General features: G+C 48.2%; 1 protein-coding gene across 1 annotated transcript; it reads right to left on the minus strand.

The window, feature by feature from the left end:
- Nucleotides 1–8,838: 8,838 nt before the first annotated feature.
- On the minus strand, nt 8,839–11,628 carry TIMM10 (translocase of inner mitochondrial membrane 10). Its single transcript, XM_081155417.1, has 3 exons — nt 11,346–11,628; nt 10,806–10,918; nt 8,839–9,288 (listed from the first exon to the last, which is right to left on the minus strand). The coding sequence occupies exons 2-3, from the start codon at nt 10,874–10,876 to the stop codon at nt 9,087–9,089; spliced, it is 273 nt and encodes a 90-aa protein (XP_081011543.1). The 5' UTR covers nt 10,877–10,918; nt 11,346–11,628; the 3' UTR covers nt 8,839–9,086.
- Between the last annotated feature and the right edge of the window lie 484 nt (nt 11,629–12,112).

Genomic DNA, 12,112 nt, shown 5'->3' on the forward strand with positions numbered 1-12,112 from the left:
CAGTTGGGAGCAGTGTTTTTCAAGAGGCAAATGACACAGGCTTCTCTGGAGTTAGACGGAGGTCTGAGTTTGGGAACTGACTGGCCTGGGTTACCTCTCTGAGCCTCAGCTTCCTCTGTAAATTTGAATGACAACCTGCCTGCCTGCCTGCCTGCCTGCCTGCCGGGAAATGGCGGTGGAATTGGGGGGTACAGTACAGGTAAAATGCTCGGCACAGCCCTTGGCACCTAGCAAGCATAACAAATTTTCATGGCCTTTGCTGCTGTCACTATAACTTTTTCAGCAGGCCCGGTGATGGGATGCGTCCAGATACTTATTAACTGATTGACTCCTGGTGTCTCAATCTCCTGGGCCTGTTTCCTGGTCTGTAACAGGGAAGGTGTCACTTCTTGGACTGGGGCGTGGATTGATAAGACAATAAAGGCAAATCGATAGAGATCTATACAGTGTGTTGAAAGCAAAAAAATTGGTGATGGCCACAAAGCTCTGTGGGCACGTGAGCAACTGTCCAGGAAGTTCCAAGAAGATGTAAGACAAAGGGCATCTCTGAACGGCTGAGCCACCCAGACGAGAGGAACTAAGATTTGCTGAGTGGCTGCTATACACTGGGCACTTTCCAAACCAAAATTGCTGTTAAGTCCTCAAAACAGCATGGTCTCATTTAAACCTCACAACTTGTCACAGGTGGAGAAGACTGGTGCTGGCAGGTGGAGAACCACCGTGGGCGGAGGCAGAATGCAAACTCAGTCCTGCCTGGCTTTTAAGTGTGGCCCTTTCATTTCTCCAGGCGGGGGACACGAGGACCTGGCAAGAGCGAAGGCCTTGCAGGGAAAAGGCACAAGGAATTCTCTGACACGAGCACAGGGTCAGGCTCCAATGGTTTCACCTCTTAAAATTCATTACTGGCTCCCAGAACAAGGTCAAACTCCTTTGCTTAGCACAAGGGGCCCTAGAATGAGGGTCCTCATCCAAGTCAGTCATGGGTCCCTCTGAGAACACAATAAAATGCTATGCATCCACTCCCTATGAAAATGCATGTGGGAACCTGAGCACACACACATTTCCATTAAAATTTCAGGGTTACTGTGAACGCTTTCCCAGGCTCCTGGGATCCATGGACCCCTCAGGCCGTAATGCTTGACTTCCCCCAACCCACATCTCAGTGTTTTCCCCTGTGGACTGTCAACTCCCTGAGGGCAAGGGCCTGGTCTGTTGTGTTCACTGCTGTATCTCTAGCACCTAGACGAGCACTTGGCATCTAAGAGGCACTCAGTAAGCACCTGTGGAATGAAGTGTGAAGCCACCTGGTTTCACACCTTGCCTTTGCACCTGTTCCTCCTTGTAGAGATGACAGAGTCGTTTCTTAATTTCTAAGGTACTCATGCCTTATAACTCGCCTGAGTTTTACCTCTTTCTGGAATCTGCTTGATCCCTTAGACTGGCCTAGGGGCCCTGCCCACGCACTCCCCCCAAACCCTATGCTAATCTCTACTGGAGCCCTCACACTGAGCTAAAATCATCAGTTTACTTGCCTGCCTGCCTCCCCATGAGATTTCTATCTCATGGGGGCAGGAGCCACATTGTAGGTGGTGTGTAAACCTACCTGGGGACTGTGCATGTCACAAGCCCATGGTAAACATTTGTTGAATAAATAAAACAGAGTGGTGGGAAATGGAGCTGAAACGGCAGGCTGAGGTCAGTTTAGAATGACCTCTGCGAGGCCAGGGATTTCCAATATTGTGAGCTAGGTGACCGGCAAATCTTGGATTTTGTTTTCTTTTGTCTTTTTTTGTTTGTTTTTAAGGAAGGGGCTAGATATGGTGGGGTTTGTGTGTTAAATGAATGCAGGAGGATACTTTGGGAAGGGGAGAGGCTCTGATCCCCTGACACTACCCATTGTTCAAGTAGAACAGCGTTATCACACTAGACCTCCCTCTGGCTCCTGGCTCCAAGCTGCTTCATGGTCAGTGGATGGGAGGACTGGCTCAGGAGTGACACAGGCAGGATCCGGGTCCCAGCTCTGCAGCTGATTAGTCGAGCAATTTTGTCCAAGGCAGTTGCTTCCAGAGACTCACTCTTCTAGTCTGTTAAGTGCCAAAAATAATAATAAATTGGGTTCCTGGACCCAATTCCAATGTTGGGGGGGGGGGCCACACCAACAAGCAATTCTCAGCAGGGTGTCTGAGAATTCAACTCAATTCTCACATTATCTACCCAGAGATAACATCAGATTCCACAAGTTAATGGTTCAGTCGTACAAGACTGCCCCCGCTCTAAACACACTTCAGACCTCAGACACCAGCCAGCCGTAAGCCCAGGCTCTCTGTGCCTCTGACCAGCTGGCTGCAGACTGACGGTTCCAGCGACCCCCTCCAACTCACAATGCCAATCACAAGTCCAGGTTGTCACCTGCACTTCTGACCCAATAGCCTATAAATCAGAGGTTCCTACATACCCCTCCTTGGGTTTGATTAATTTGCTGGAACAGTTCACAGAATTTAGAGAAACGTGTTACTTGATCACTATTTTATTGTAAAAGGATGCAATTCAGGAACAGGTGGAAGAGATGCATAGGGTAAGTTTTGCTGAAAAGGGCATGGAGCTTCCATGCCCTCTCCAGACCTGCTTCTCTCCCCGAACCTTCACCTGCTCACCACCTAGAAGCTATCCTTCCTCTTGGGTTTTTATGGAGGCCTCATTACATAGAAATGCTTGATTAAATCATTGGACATGGGCAATTGATTCAACCTCCAGCCCCTCTCCCCTCCTCTGGAGTCATAGGTCAAAGGGGGAAGGAAGGTGGGACTGAAAGTTCCAACCCTCTAATCACATGGTTGGTTCTTCTGACAACCAGCCCCCATCCTTTGTTGCTTCTGAAATTCCCCTCACTCACATAACAGGATACACCTGTATCATTCTCAACACTTAGGAAATTCCGGTGGTTTGGGGAGCTGTAAGCCAGGAACTGTGGATGAAAACCAAACATATATGAGAAATATATTTTGGTCATCTGAATGGCCACACACATATTTCTTACAATATCTCAAGTAGTAGGCAGTTTACTATGTAAGAAATTGTTTATTCAGCCTAACAAATAGTTATTATATATCTTTGCATGAGGAATGTAAATAGAATGGACATGCTCCTTTGGAAAAGTTTGGCAGTTCCTCAGATAGTTAAACATAGAGTTATCCCGACCCAGCAATTCCACTCCCAGATATATACCCGAGAGAATGGAGAACATACTTAGACACAAATATTCACAGCCGCGTTCTTCATAACAGCCTAAAAGTGCCAACAACCCAATTGTGCATCAACCGATGGATAAACAAAATGTGCGTATGCTAATACGCAATACCATTTGGTCACACACACAAAAAAAAGTACCGATACATGTTACAAGAAAGATGAGCCCTGAAAACTTTGTGCTAGGTGAAAAGGCCAGACACAAAGCACCACTTATTGTATCATGTACTGCATGAAATGCCCAGCGTAGGCAGGTGCACTGAGACAGCAGTAGACTGGGGGCTGCTAGGAACGGGGGGAGGGAACATGGGAAGCGATTGCTAATGGGTGTGGGGTTTCTTCTAGGGCCAACGAGAATGTGGTGCGATTGGATGGTGGTGGCGGCTGTACAACTTTGTGGCTATACTAAAATCCACTGCATTTTACACTTTGAAAGAGTGACTTTTATGATAGGTGAATTATATCTCAATTTTTTAAAATGTTAAGCACTTTTGCATGTGTTAGGCACTAGGGATTCGACAGTGAGTAAGACACGCACCCGACCCTCAGAGAACACAAAGTCCATGGGCGAGGGGCTTAGGCGAACCCAGCAGTCACACATGAAGTGGGATCGCTCCTAAAGGAAGTGCCTCGGAGGAGCCAGGTGCGGCGCTATGAGAACATATTGCCATTCGGGGAACTGAATGGGAAGTGAATGAAGCACATACAAGGGGGAGGGGGGGCTGTCTGCAGCTGGAAAAGTAGATACAGGCCAACTGTATTGGATCCTCTAAGACAGTAAGAAGCGCTCAATGATGGAAATGACCTTCCTCCTCCCTGGCTCCCCCTCCTCCATGGTGCCTATGTCAGTAAAAGCACCGCCCTCCACCCAGTTGCTTAGGTCACAAAACTGGAGCCATTCCAGGCTCGTCTCCCAGCCTCACCTTTCACATCCAACCTGTGGTTCCTACGGTTCAAGACCTCTGGTCTCCATCCGCTACCCAGGTCACCATCAGCTCCCACCTGGATTCCTGCAGCCCTTTCAGCCTGCCCTTTTGATTCCACCTGTGCTCATGATCCCACCATCCAGTCAGAACGATCTACTGGAAACCCAGAGTTGCTCAGGTCACTGCCCTTGAAAGCGTCCCATGGCGGTTGGGGAGTATGTCCAGGGTTCACCTACTGCCCCAGCCTCCCTCTAGCCTCCTTCCTATATGCTTTTGCCTTGGTGACCTCTTCTTGCCTGTTAATACCCCATGTTCTCTCCTACCTTAAGTTCCTCTTGGGCATAGAACATTTCCTTGCCCTGTCCTACCTAATCATTCAGATTTTCACTTAATGGTGACTTCCTTAGGGAAAGCTCCTTGCCTGACTCCAGCAATAGGTCCCTTTGCTGTGTGACTTATATAGCATCCGAATTTCCCTTTGATAAAACTCATCACAGTGTGTCTGCTTCCACAGTGGGTCTGTTATGGGCCAGAGGGCAGGGACCTGTGCCTACCTTCCTCACCACTATCCTCCCACAAGTAACACAGAACCCGCCACCCACTGTGCCCCCTGGCTGACAAATTCCTACCCATCCTTCACATCTCACTCACCAGTGACTTTCAGGGGAACAGCCTTCTCTGAGCACCCAGACCTGGGGGACCGTTCCTTTAGGTAGCCCCACAGCTCCCTGGACATCCCTTGTAGCACTTAGCACAATTGTACAAGCCACTGATTTTACTGTCTCCCCCTTTAGACCCTCTATTTTGTTTCTCTTTGCCCCAGCACCTAAAACAATGCCCATCACAAGACTGCCCTCAGGTGAGACCACAGGAATTCTTATGAAAATCCCTAAAATTGCAAACAAAAGTCTATGTGCATGCACATTTAGTCCAAGGCTTTTGTTGGGAGTTTCATGGTCTAAGACCTGAAAGAGGTTAAGAACCTCCCCAGGAGCTGAAGGAGCTTGTCTTTCCTTCAAAATAGCACTGCCAGCCCAGACTCCTACTATATGAACCATCCCCACTAGAATATGAGTTTCTATAGGTCAAGGACCTTTCTCTCTTTTGTTCATTAATGTGTCCCAAATGCCTGGAACGGTGCCTGACCCATCCTCAGTGCAGGTGTAGAATGACATAGTCTGACAATTGTAACAGCTGTGAGATCCATACATGGATTGGTTACTTACTGCTGCATAGCAAATTACCCCAAAATGTAATAGCTTGACATTTATGATCTTAGTTTCCCTGGGGCAGGCGTCACGGTGCAGCTTCGATGGGTCCTCTGCTCCAGGGTGGCTCACGAGGCTGTGAAGTGTGGGCCAGGGCTGTGGGCACCTGAAAGCTTGACTGGACAAGGATCTGCTCCCAAGCTCACCCATGTGGCTGCTGCCAGGATTCGGTTCCTCCCTGGCTGGAGCCTGCCCTCCATTCCCTACCACATGGGCCTCTTCGCAGGGCAGCTGACCAGATGGAAACTTGTTTCATCAGGGTAAGCAAGGGGGGGGGGGACACACAAGATGGCCATTACAATCTTCTCCTGGCTGACAAATTCCTACCCATCCTTAATCTTCTGTACCTTAACTTCAGAGGTGGCATCCCATCACCTTTGCTGTGTTGTCAGGAGCAAGTCCCTAGGTCTCGGGCACACTCAAAGGCAAGGGCAGGGAGTTATTCGAGGGATGGCAGCAGCAGGCAGGAGACTGAGGGCCATCTTAGAGACTGCCTCCAGCACATTTCCTCATATGGCGTCCAGCTCATCCACTCACCCAGAGCAGAAGGCACAGACCAAATGCCCAGGCCAAGCAGACGGTGACGAGGGAAGTGAGCGGAGGGAGGTGTGGTGGACAGCCGAACCTCTGCCCCGTTCTCCAGCAGGTTTTTGAGAGACATTTCCCGATTTCCCAAGCTGTGATAATCTATCAAAAGCACATCTGAGGTCCGGCGGGGCGTGGCTCAGCGGTTGAGCATCGACCTAGGATCCAAGCGATCGGGGTTCAATTCCCAGTCAGGGCACATACCTGGGTTGCAGGCTAGCCGATCAATGACTCTCTCATCATTGATGTTTCTGTCTCTCTCTCTCCCTCTCCTTTCCTCTTTCTGAAATCAATAAAGATATATTTGGGGAAAAAAGAAAAACACACATCTGAGGATCGTTTTTGTCTCTTCTCTATGGCGCAAAGGGCCTAAGCCATTATAATACCCTTTGCATGTCTGTTCCATCTCTCCTGCACCCAGCCTCCCACCCCCTGCCCTCACTCACTGAGGGCAGAGACCTAGCTGGCTCACTTTGGGCACTTTCTGCATTTCTTTGCATGTAACAGGCCAATAATAAATAGTTGAATGAAATGTGAAATTGCTGTCTCATTGAGAAGCAACCCCCCTCTCCCAATCCCAGAGGACTGGTTAGAAGTGGGTGCTGGTGACTGAGTAAGTTGGAATCCTGGCTCTGCTACTTGCTTGCTGTGTGCCTTTCAGCGAGTTACTAACTTTCCAGAGCCTCAGCTTCTTCATCTATAAAATGAGAATCATCATACCCGCCTCACAGCTGTTATAAGGATTAACCGTAACAAATATACTTATTAGCACGCTGTAGCAACTCAGTAGCTGTTCTTACTCACATCGTCCCTTCCTCCCTCACCGGCTCCCTGGCACGGCTCCCCCTAATCCGTTAAACCGTCATCTACCACTATGCACCTAGCTGGCAGCTAGAGGGAGCCTCTAAAATGAGAAATGTCATGTTCACTGCCAGGGTTTACATCCTTCAACAGTTTGCTGATCCCCTTAGTAAGAGAAAATCCGAACCCTTTAACAGCTCACCAGACTCTTTTGGACCTGCGCCTGCCCAGCCTCCAAGTCTCATCTCTCACTACCACTTCCCTGCACGCTCAGCACTCAGGCACACTGGGGGTTTCCTGAACCCTTGACACTTTCTGCCACTTCAAAGCAAGTGCTCTTCTCTCCACAACTACCGCCCCTTCTAGATGTTCCGGCTACGCGCTCAGAGAATTTCTGATGTTCCTTGCTAAATCTGAAGCAGGTACAGCAGCAATTTTCTTCACCTCCCAGCACAATGCCTGCATAGACCAAGCAAATAATGCACAACTGTAGAATTGTCAGACAGCGCCACCTGTTGACCAAACTTGCACTTCAGTACCTAGAAAGGAGCCTTAGCCCTCTGCCCACTACTAATGTAGATGGACAATGGTGTTGAAGTTTTGCAGGGGGTCTATCCAGTGTCTCCTCACACAAAACTTAGCAATTAAAAAAAAAGAACTAAAATTATTGAGTACTTAATGTGAGAGAGCCAGGCACTCTCCTAAATGCATTAGTTACTAACACATTTAATTTTTACAGCCACTCAATGAGTTAGATACTTTTATTGCCATTTTGTGGATGAGGCCGAGGCACGGGGCAGTTAAGTGCCTCACCCAATTTCACACTGCTAGAAAATGTCACCTCAGGCAGTCTGGCTTGAACCTGCACCTTTTAAGCCTGAAACTCACTGCCTCTATCTTGTTTCCTTCACTCCATGCCCAGTGACCTGGTGAGGTTCCATCCCAGACACCTCCCTCTACCGTGAAGGCCCACTGTGAAGGTACTATCACAGTGGCATTGGTGTCAACCGAGATTCCATGTGGAGGGAGTGTCCCACACATTCTGAAAGCCGCACAACTCTCCAAGAGCCCTCTTTAGGGCAGGAATTTGATGAGTGGCAGCCACTCCTCGGTGAGACAGCAAACACAGCAGTCAGCCCAGCCTCCATGTTACTGCTATACTGGTGACCTCCAGCAAGCACTGCTCCTCTGAGTCTCCAGCACCTAAGAGGACCCTTAGCCCAGCTGAGCTCAATGGATGGATAGTGCATGAAATGAGGAGTACAGTCCCTGATTCAGGGGGACGCTGAATGGTGGTGATCCCTCAGTCCCGTCTGAATCACTCACGTCACACATCAAGCTGGGTTCCTTCACATGCTCAGTATCGCCATGTAGAACCAAAAGGTTGGCTGCTTCCTTCTTAAATCCAATCTACTTCTCATTGGTTCCTCTATAAATATTTTTCTATATCATTTGTGCAAATGCCTGCCTTCACTTGTTATTTAAATATATATTTATCCTACCAATAATTACTTATTTTATTATTTTATAATTATTTTTATTAATAATTGAATTATATATTTAATATAAATGTAAATGTATTATTTTACAAATTATAAATATTAAATATATTTATACATAATATATGACAGCATATATATTGTGTTATTTAAATTTGTATATTTAAGTATATAATATATATAGCCATATATATGGCTAATATTTATTACTTCCTATGCCCCAGTCATTATTCTAAACACTTCACACATTTTAAATCATTTAATTTTCACAACAGCCCTATGATTATCCCCATTTTACAATGAGGAAGCAAACACACAGTGAAATGGCATGTTCAGGGTCATAAATCAAGTGGCTGACCGGGATTGCAAACCTGTCATTAGACCAGTCTATACTTTTAAACACTGCCTGAGGCTCCCTCTGCTGGTAGAGGCTGTGTCTGCTGCCTTTACTCTGATGTGCCAGGCACAATGCTTTGCACACAGTAGGTGTCAACAAACTTTTTTAATATATGTATATATACATATACACACACACACACACACACATATACACACACACACACACACACACAGAGTCACATTCCAGTGTGACAGATGCCCATTCTTCGACTGGGAGAGAGCCCCCAGGTTCCAGGCTCCCGGAGACTCTCCAGAGACAGCCTAGGCCTGGCAGTCTGCACAGATGACACCCAACAGTGGCACTTTAATTAGACAAGTGGGAAGGGGCAGGGTGCACCTTGGGGTGGATTCTGTCCAGGGCCTCACGCAGGCCCAGAGCTCTGCTGCATCCTCTTCATCAGCTCTTCATCCTGCATGGACAACTCTGTCAACTTTTTGCCCATCCGCTCATGGATGTCCAGGTACTTGGAGACACACCGGTCCAGGCACACAGACTCGCCCTTGGACAGTTCTGCTTCTTTGTAGTGGGGAGGCACGCACTTCCGGTGGCAGGCACTTGTCATTCTGGGGGGAAGGGAGGGCAAGGTTCAGGTCAGCAGCACCGTGTGGCATACCAGGAACTCTCAACCATTCCTGACCTGCTACACTGATTTCACCTCCCAGGCAGGCAGTGTAAACCCTCAGTTTGCACTTAAACTATCTTAAAAGGTCCTTGAGAATAGGAACCTTGCCTGAGCCCAGGTTTATAACTAATTAAATAGAAACCATTAGCTGAGTACTGGTTTATGTTCCAGGCATCATGCTAAGTGCCTGACATGATTTTTATGCAATTCTTATGATAACCCCATGAGTTAGGCATGATCATTATTCCCATTTTACAGATGAGGGAAATAAGGCACAGGGCACCTCAGTTCCACCCAGAGCTGAGGTATGAACCCAGGTAGTCTGACTTCACAGCCTGCTTAAAAAAATTATTTTAACATAGCCTCCAACATCAACCAGCCAATTAAGAGAGGATACCAGAGAGCTTAAGCCAATAAAAATAGCAGACGTTTGTTGACTGCTTACTATGTGTTGGGCTTGAAGCTAAGAGCTTGTCATACATTTTAACATTTAATATATATTTTTTAAAGGTTTGTTTTTATTGATTTTTAGAGAGAGAAAGGGAGGGAGAGAAACACCAATGTGAGAGTGAAACATCAATCGCTCATTTAACATTTATAATGTGTCTGTGAAGCACGTATTAGTATTACCTCCACTTGATAGGTGGGGAAACCACTGGTCAAACAGTCCAAGTAGCTTGCCCAAGACCATACCAGTGGTGACTGATGGAGCTATGAAATGTTTTCAGATTTGCCAAATTATTGGACCTGCCATTGCTATTGACCAGTTGTGGACCCCAACAAAGTTATTTAACTCTGGAACTTCACTGTCCTCACAGTAAAATTAACCCAGTGGATTTTTTGTGTGTTTAATTTTCATTTATTGACTTTAGAGAGAGAGGAGGAGAGACAAAAAAAGAAACATCAATTTATTGTTCCACTTATTTATGCATTCATTGGTTGATTCTTGTATGTGCCCTGACTGGAGATCAAACCTGCAACCTTGGTATATCAGGACGACACTCTAACCAACTGAGCTACCCAGCCAGGGCAACCCAGAGGAGTATTGTGGAGATTAAAAAAGGTAATGCATGTAAAGCGCTTAGCAAGTGCCTGGGGTAGAATAAGAGTTTAAGGAATGTTAACTAAGTGGGATATGTGTTACTTGTCAAAAGGCAAATGCTCAACTGTTCTTGGAACCTAACCAGAGCCTGAACTGGAGCTTCTCTCTTGCTTGGCTCCTTCCTAGCCAATTCCATCCCAGTCTAAATGCCCAACTCCTTCTAGTGGCTCCATACTGAGTCTGCGTTAGCCTTTAACAATTGGGGTGGAGGGAAATCGGTGTGCATGGGTGCAAGAGGAGGGTGACCACCAGCCTCAGACTACCCTAAATTGAGCAAAGCATTATTCATAAGTCGTCCACCTCTACCCTCAGCAAGAGGGACCTAGGATATTCCCTAAGATAGAGTCGGCTCTTACCTGTTGTACATATCAGCCATCATTTCTACCTCCAGCTCCGCTGCCAGCTGCTGGGCTCTGAGCGGATCCATCTCAGCCCTGCACGGTGGAGATCTCCTTTCCGCCTCCTAGTCCTGGAAACAGACATCACCGTCAGCACCCACATCTCCCGTTCACTTTCCCATCCCAGGAGTTAAACTTTAACCATTAAAGGATGCCAAGGCATCACAACCGACAGGGGCCACGGACCTGAGTTCAACCATCCCATTTCACAGATGTGGAAACTGAGGCCCGAAGGAGAACACTGCCTAGCCCAAGGTCACACAGCACGCCAAGAGCGGGGCTGGAAATCGAGCCCCGGGGCCTGTCGTTCAGTGCCTCTAGGTCACCTCTATCCAGTAGATCGAGAGACCGGAAGGGAACCCTCTAAACCGCAGGCCCGAACCTCTGGGGCCCTGGGAATTGGAATATATGCGGAATTAACGCGCCCAGGCCCAAGGGCTGCACCCCTGAAATGGCGGTGCCATCATCAGGGTCACCTTGAGGCCAGAGGTCACTCACCACGACCTGGAGCCGGTCACAAAGCCCCCGGCAGTCCCAACTTCAGGCAAGCGCTAGAAACTTAGCCAGTACCCAGGTAGGCAAAGGTGGAAGCACGTGGGTCACTTCCGGGAGGAAGTCCCGCCTCCCTTTTGATCCGGGCTCGCCTTTGAAATGAAGTACCCACGAGGCGGCGCTGGGAAAGCGGCTACCATAGAGAGGCATCTGGGGCCGCCGCTGAAGGCGAAGGCGACTTGCGAGTGCTAGAGAGGACGCCCGAATACCATAGAGGCTCGGGCGGAGTGCAGAGCGCCTGCAGCCGGGAGGTCAAGTCCCCGGCTTTGCGCGGAGAGACTTGAGCCTATTGGTTCTGTAGGAAGGGGCGGGGCCGCAGAGCTGGGGGAGCGCGAACCGGCCCCCGGGAGGAGGGGCGCCTCGGGCTGCGGTTCTGGGGGTGCCGCTTGCTGAGGTCGCCTGGGGCGCTTTAAAAAGCCCGGGTGCCCAGGCCTCACCTCATACCAGCTGTATCAGAAGCTCTGGGAGTAGAAGCCAGATGATGCCATAAGCCTTTAACTTCCCCAGGTGAATTAGACGGGCGTTAATGTGCGTTAGATGGCGTGCAGAAATCACTGTGGTTTTGAGGGTGTGGAAATGACACTGGAAAAAAGACGTAGAGCTAAATATAAATGAAGAAAAGATGGCTAAATGTTAATAATCGTTAAGGCCTGGTGATCGGTATATGGAAGTTCAGTATACTGTGCTCCCCACTTTCCTGTACGTTGTAAATT

The sequence above is a fragment of the Miniopterus schreibersii genome, assembly GCF_964146895.1.
Source record: "Miniopterus schreibersii genome assembly, chromosome: 12".
Taxonomy (NCBI): domain Eukaryota; kingdom Metazoa; phylum Chordata; class Mammalia; order Chiroptera; family Miniopteridae; genus Miniopterus; species Miniopterus schreibersii.

Excerpts from the sequence above, each read along its gene's own strand:
- TIMM10 (XM_081155417.1), bottom strand. The coding sequence starts at position 10,876 with ATGGATCCGCTCAGAGCCCAGCAGCTGGCAGCGGAGCTGGAGGTAGAA. Across the intron at positions 9,289-10,805 it reads ATGGCTGATATGTACAACAG|AATGACAAGTGCCTGCCACC; the intron begins GTAAGAGCCGAC and ends CCTTCCCCCCAG.